This window comes from Ipomoea nil, unplaced genomic scaffold (assembly GCF_001879475.1).
Source record: "Ipomoea nil cultivar Tokyo-kokei standard unplaced genomic scaffold, Asagao_1.1 scaffold0003, whole genome shotgun sequence".
NCBI classification, from domain to species: Eukaryota; Viridiplantae; Streptophyta; class Magnoliopsida; order Solanales; family Convolvulaceae; genus Ipomoea; species Ipomoea nil.
In genome coordinates this window covers 1-5,761 of record NW_017616431.1, presented here as the reverse complement: position 1 = coordinate 5,761, position 5,761 = coordinate 1, and the positions used below count along the sequence as shown (strand labels likewise).

The 5,761-nt window shown below is 66.6% G+C and overlaps 2 protein-coding genes across 2 annotated transcripts; both read left to right on the top strand.

Moving 5' to 3' along the window:
* The first annotated feature begins 2,638 nt into the window (after positions 1-2,638).
* LOC109177273 (cylicin-2-like) lies at positions 2,639-3,571 on the top strand. Its single transcript, XM_019329525.1, has one exon. It carries the CDS (start codon positions 2,639-2,641, stop codon positions 3,569-3,571), a length of 933 nt encoding a protein of 310 aa, XP_019185070.1.
* Positions 3,572-4,026: 455 nt separating this feature from the next.
* On the top strand, positions 4,027-5,529 carry LOC109146458 (S-antigen protein-like; the record flags this gene model as incomplete). Its single annotated transcript, XM_019320728.1, has 1 exon — positions 4,027-5,529. A coding segment is annotated over exon 1 (1,503 nt), but the record flags the coding sequence as incomplete, so codon positions are not given.
* Between the last annotated feature and the right edge of the window lie 232 nt (positions 5,530-5,761).

Below are 5,761 nucleotides of genomic sequence, written 5' to 3'. Positions count from 1 at the left end.
CGGGAACAGGAGGGAAGACCGGCCGATGAGGGGCCAGGGCTGCAGGGCGAGGGAGGGTGGCACATGACAGGCAGGAGCGAGGGGCAGGCAGAGGCGGTGACGCCACCCCGGTAACGTCGGCCGCAGAAGGGAAGCGCAGATAAAGCAGGGGGGGGCCGGGCGGGAAGGGCGAAAGGGACGCCAAGAATGCGAAGAAGGGAGGCGGAAGGAGGGAAGGACCAGAGAAACGCCGCCAGAGTGGGGCACAGGGGGGACAAGGAGGGGGCCGGGGGAAAGGCAGAAGCTAGGGCAGGGGAGGGAACAGGCGGGGACCGATCAGGGAGGACGGGGGCCGCGGGGGAAATGCACGCGGCGAGATAGCAGGAGACGCGGAGAGGTGGAAGCGGCGCCAAGGGTTCAGGCACGGGGAAGAGGGAGGGAGAGGGGAAGGGGAAGCGGGGGGGGGGGAGGAAAGTGAAAGTGAATAAAAAGACACACGGGCACGCGAGGGCCCAGGAGGAGCGGAAACAGCGGGGAATAAGAGAGGGAAACGGGAGCAAGCAGCGGCCCGACCCAGTGACAGAGAGCGGGCACGAGGCGACGGGCGTGCGTGGACGGAAGCGGACCGGAGGCCGAACAGGGGAAGGAGGGCGAGAGGGTGAAGGCAGGTGAGGGAGGGGGGAAAGAAACGGACAGAAAGGAGCAGACAGAAGACGAGGGGACAGCGGCGGCCGGGGGAAAGAAAAGGAAAAAGAAGAAGAAGGGAGGGGGGAGCAGGCAGAGGGCCGAATGGGCGGGAGCGGCATGGCAGTCCGGAGCGCAGGGAGCCAGCCGAGGGGGGGGTGGCGAGGGGACTAGTGCAAAGGGGGGACGGGGGAGGGGGAAGGGCACGGCAGGAGGCAGGGGGCCAGCAGGGACAAATGAGAAACACAACGGAGGCGGAAGCGGCGGCTGAGGCAGCAGGGGGAAGAAAGAGGCCACAAGGCAATGACCGGACACGCCCAGGACCAGGTGAGCAGAAGAAGGGAGAGAACGGGGGGCTCAGAAGCGGCCGGCCCAAAAGGATACGCAGGGGCAAGCAGGGGCCGAAGACCGAAGGGAGGAAAGGGGGGGGGGGGACGGGCCGGGAACGACGAGGGAGGAAAACAGGAGGGGGACGCCCTAAAGGCTGACACGACGAGCAGGGGAGCCGGCGTCGGAGACGTGGAGAAAACGAACGAGGAAAAAAGGAGTCGGCGGACAAGAGGAGAGGGTGCGAGGGCAGAGCGGCCGGGTGGACAAGAGGGCCAGGGGCACAACAGGGAAATGAGAGGGGCGGAGCGGGAGACGGCACAAGGGCAGGGGGCGGCAAGAGCAACAGAGGGATGCGGGTAGCCAGGCGAGCCGGAGGACGGGACAGACGGGCGACGGCAGGGGGAAGCGCAACGGGCAACGCGGCGGCCCGGCACGGGCGCTAGCGGGAGGAGGGCGCGGGGGGGGGGAGAGCGACCGGAGCGAGAAAAAGGCGGGGAAGGCAGAGGCGGCAAAGGGGATAAAGAGGGCAGACAAGGAGAAGCTGAGACAAAGCAAAGCGGAAAAAGAGGGGGCAGACAAGAGTAGGCCGAGGGCAGGAGGGGGCAGGGGCGGACGGCAGGGCCAGGCGGAGAAGGGGGGGAGGGGAGAGAACGGGGCCGCAGAGGTAAGCGAGGCCGCAGAGGACCAGGCGAGGAGGGGAAGGGGCGGCCGGGGCGGCGGAGGCGGCGGGGAGCAGGTGGAGGGGCGCAGGGGGGAAAAACGGGGCACAAAAAGGGAGAAGGCAATAGGCCGGAAAGAGGACGGACGCCGGACAGGCGAGCCAGGGAGAGGGGAGAGGAGAAAACATACGGGCCCACCAGGGGTGGGAGGGGGGGAGGGGCCGTACAAAAAGGATAGGAAGGGGAGAGGGTCGGGCAGGCGGAAGGGCCGAACGGACGGGGGGGGGCGGGAGCGGGGCGGGAGCAGAGGCAAAGGCGGGGGGGGGGGCCCAGAAGCGGGCAGGACCAGAACGGGGGGGGAGGAAGGCCCACAAAGCAGAAGACAAGCAGCAAAAGGACAAAGCGCAGCGAGGCAGAAGAAGAGGGCCAACCATGACAAGGAGAGAGGCCAAGAGGCCCCGGGAAGGGGCGGGAAGGGCCGGGGGGGCCAGGGCTGAGCCGCCCAGAGAGGGGCGGCGTAGAGGGGGCCAGCGGGAAAGCGGCGCAAAAAGCCAGCAGCCGCCAGGGCGACGCGGGAAGCGACGACCAAAGCAGCGAGGAACACCGGCCGCCGCTCGACGAACGAGGAAAGGGGGCGCCCGGGGACCAAGGCGAAAGACGGGGGAAGAGGCAGGATGGGGGGCAAGGGAGAGGGGGGGGGCAGAACGGAAGCGGGGAAACAGAGAGCGGGGAGCGGGCAGCACCAGAAAGGGCAAGCAAGAAGAAAGAAAGGGGGAGAGGCGGGGAGGTGGGGAGCCGAGGCAGCGACAGGGAGGGGGCCACACGGTGGGCGGGGGGCCGGTAGACAAAAAGGCCAGCCGGGCGGCGGAAGAGAAGCCGGAAGGTGAGGAAACGGGGCGACAGGAAGAGGGAGAGCCGAAGAGCGAGCATGAGAAGGAACACGGAAGACGGAGGCCGCGGCCAGAGGAGGCGGCTGGAGCCGGGAGATGGGAGGGGAGAAGCAGGAAGGCTGCGAAGATGGGGCGACGCAGGACCGGGCGGAGCGGTGGAAGGAACGGGGGCGCGAGCTGCGAGGGGCGGGGGGAGGAGGAAGGGGCAGGGAAGAGGCAAATAGGGGCAGGGGACGAGAGGGGGGCGCAAGGCGGCCGAGGGGGCAGGGAAGGGAGGCCGAGAAAGGGGGAGGGGGGGGACGCAAGGAAGCAGCGAGGGAGGAAGGGACCGGCAAAGGAGGAGGAAAGAAAGAGGACAAGAGGGGGCGCAAAAGGAGCGGCGCGCGAGGAAGGAGGCCCAGGGAAAGCAAAGGGGAGAGGCACAGTGGGGAGAAGGAAGGGGGGAAGAAGGGCGAAAAGAAAGAAGCGAGGGCGCACGGCACGATGCGAGGAGGAAAAAGAGGGCAAGAGGGAAAGGACGGAAGGGGGCCGCGAGGAACACCAGAAGAGGACGGAAAGAACAAGCCCCAGAGAACGAATAAGGGGAACAAAAATCACAAAAGGCGGGAGTACGACAGGGAAAGCACCAAAGGCAAGAAAAAGCAGGAGAGGGGAAAGCAGGGGAAAAGGAAAAAGCAGGAGAGGAGGAAAGAGGGGAGAAGTGACGCGATCGGCGTCGGGGCGGGCAGAAAAGGAGAGAGGGGGAGAAGGGGGGAAGAGAGGGACCAGGGGGGGGGGGAGCGCAAGAGGGAGGCGGGCAGCGGGAGCCACCAGGCAGGCGGGCAGACAGAGCCAAAAAACGACGGCGGGGAGGAAAACGCCGCGCGCCGCGGAAAAAAAAAAAGGCAGGGGGGAGGCCGGAGGAAACAACAGGAGGGGGCAGGCAGGAGGGAGGAGGCAGGGAGGATGGGGAAGGAGAGGGCAGCGAGGCGGGAAGGAGAGCGGCAGCGAGGCGGAAAGGGGAGGGCAGAAGAGGCGGCGAAGGAGTGAGTCAGGCGGAAAAGGAGGGCAGAGAGGAGAGGAGGGAAGGAGAGCATAGGCAGCAGAGGAAGCGAGAGGGCAGCGAGGAGGGAAGGAGAGGCGCGAGGAGGGAAGGAGAAGGACAGCGAGGAGGGAAGGGAGGGCGAACCGAAGGTGGGGGAAGGGGGGTACGCGCGGTGGAGAAAAAACGACGGCGGGGGGGCAGCGGGATTGCACCAGGCGGGGGAGACGGAGGCACAGCAGAAGGGGCCGGGGGAGGGGGGAGAGCGGGGGGACAAAAACGAGGAAGATAGAAGCGGCCCGGGAAGGGGACAAGACAGCAGAAACGCGCGGGCGGCCGAAGGGGCGAGGGGAGAAGGCGGGGGTGCAGGTGCGGGAGGGGAGGAGAGGAACAAGGAGGAAGGGGGGCAAGGGGGAGGGGGACCACGCGCGAGAGGGACGAGGGGAGGGCGACACAAGGCAGGATGCGGAGAAAGCGACGAGACGAAGAAGAGCCCGGAGAGAGGACCCCAAAGAGAGTGAGGCCAGAAGGGGAGAAAAAAGGGCCGGGCACAGAGGGGAAGCAAAGGAAGGGCGCAGAGGGAGGAAAAGAGGGAGAAGAGGGAAAGGGGACACGAAAAGGGCCGAAAAGACCCACACACCGGGACGAAGGCCGGGAAAAGGGGAAGAAGGGCCGGGAGGGCACCGGGAACGGACGCAGGGAGGGCAAGAAAAAAAGGGCGGAGGGGCGAACCGCAGCCCAAGCAAAGGGGGCAGAAGGAGGACGCGAGGGGACGCGGAGGAAAGGAGAGAAAGAAGAAGGGAGGAGCGACAACAAAAAAGGAGAGAGAGGCAGGGCGGAAGGAGAAGGAGGGGGCCACAAGGCGGGAGGCAAAAAAAAAGGAGGCAGGAGCAAGAAAGGAAAGAAGAGAAAGAAGGGAGGAGGGAGAGGGGCGGAGGGGCGACAAGAGAAAAAGGCGGGAGAGGCAAAGGGAGGAAGGGAGGAGAGGCGCGACAGGGGCCGGACAAGGGCGGAAGGCAGGGGAAAAAAAAGGAGGCAGGAGCAAGAAAGGAAGGAAGAGAAAGAGGGCAGGAGGGAGAGGGGCGGGAGGGGCGCAAAGGGAAAAAGGGGACAGGCAAAGGCAGCAAGGGAGGAGAGGCACGACAGGGGCGAGGAGCGGGGGGGGGCACGAGGGGCGAAGGAAAGAGCAAAGGGAGAAGACAAAAGAAGGCGAGAGAGGGAGGGACCAAGGAGGGGAGGAAGACCAGGAAAAAAGGAAAAAAAAGAGAAGGAAGAAAGCCAACCAGAGGAACGACGGGAGAGAGGGGGGACAAAGAGAGGAGGCAAAGCACACAACAAAGGGAAGGGAGAACGACCGGCAAGGGCCGGGGGGGACAAGCAGCAGGGAGCGCGCGGAGGAGAGGAGCGGAGGGGACCAACGAAGGGAGGGAAGGAGGAACAGGGGGGAGAAAAAAGGACCGCCAAAGGAGGAAAGCAAAGGAAGGGGGCAAAGGGGGCAGGGGGAAGGGGGGGGAAAGGGGCGAAGGGAGCCGGAAGGAGAGGAGGAGCCAGGGAACGGGGCCGGGAAAGACCGGGAAGGCACCGGGAGGCGAAGGGAAGAGGAACGGCGAAGAGAGAAGGAGAAGGACACCAGGAAGCGAAGGCGAAGAGGAAAGGCGGAAGAGAACGGAACCACAAAGCCGAAGGGCGAAAGCGCCGCAAACAAGAGGAGGAGAGAGGGAAGAGGGGAGGCCCGAAGGGGAGGGGGCGCCCGGAGGGCCCGGAGGGGGGGCAACCAGACCGAGACAAGGAGGGGAGGGACAAGGAGAAGCAAGCGGGACGAGAGGAGCGGGCAGGGGAAACGGAGAAGGACCGAGGGAACCCGCACGGGCGGAGCGCAAGGGGGGAGGGGGCAGGAGGGGGAGAAGAGACCAAGGGGGGAACCGCGGCGGCGGCAGGGCGGGAAGGAGGGCCAAAGGGGGCAGAGGCCGGGGGCGCACGGGCAGGGGGGCCGGGCGGCGGAACCAGGGAGGCACCGGGAGGGACAACGGCCCACAAGGCGCGGCGGGGCGGAGGGGGGGGCCCGGGGGGGGGGACGCAACCGGGGGGAGAAGAAGGACCGAGGGAAAGACGCAAAGGCAACCGGCAAGGAGCGAGGCAGGAACAAGGGCAAGAGAAGCGGGCCGGAAGAGACGGGAAAGGACGGAGGGAAAAAAAAA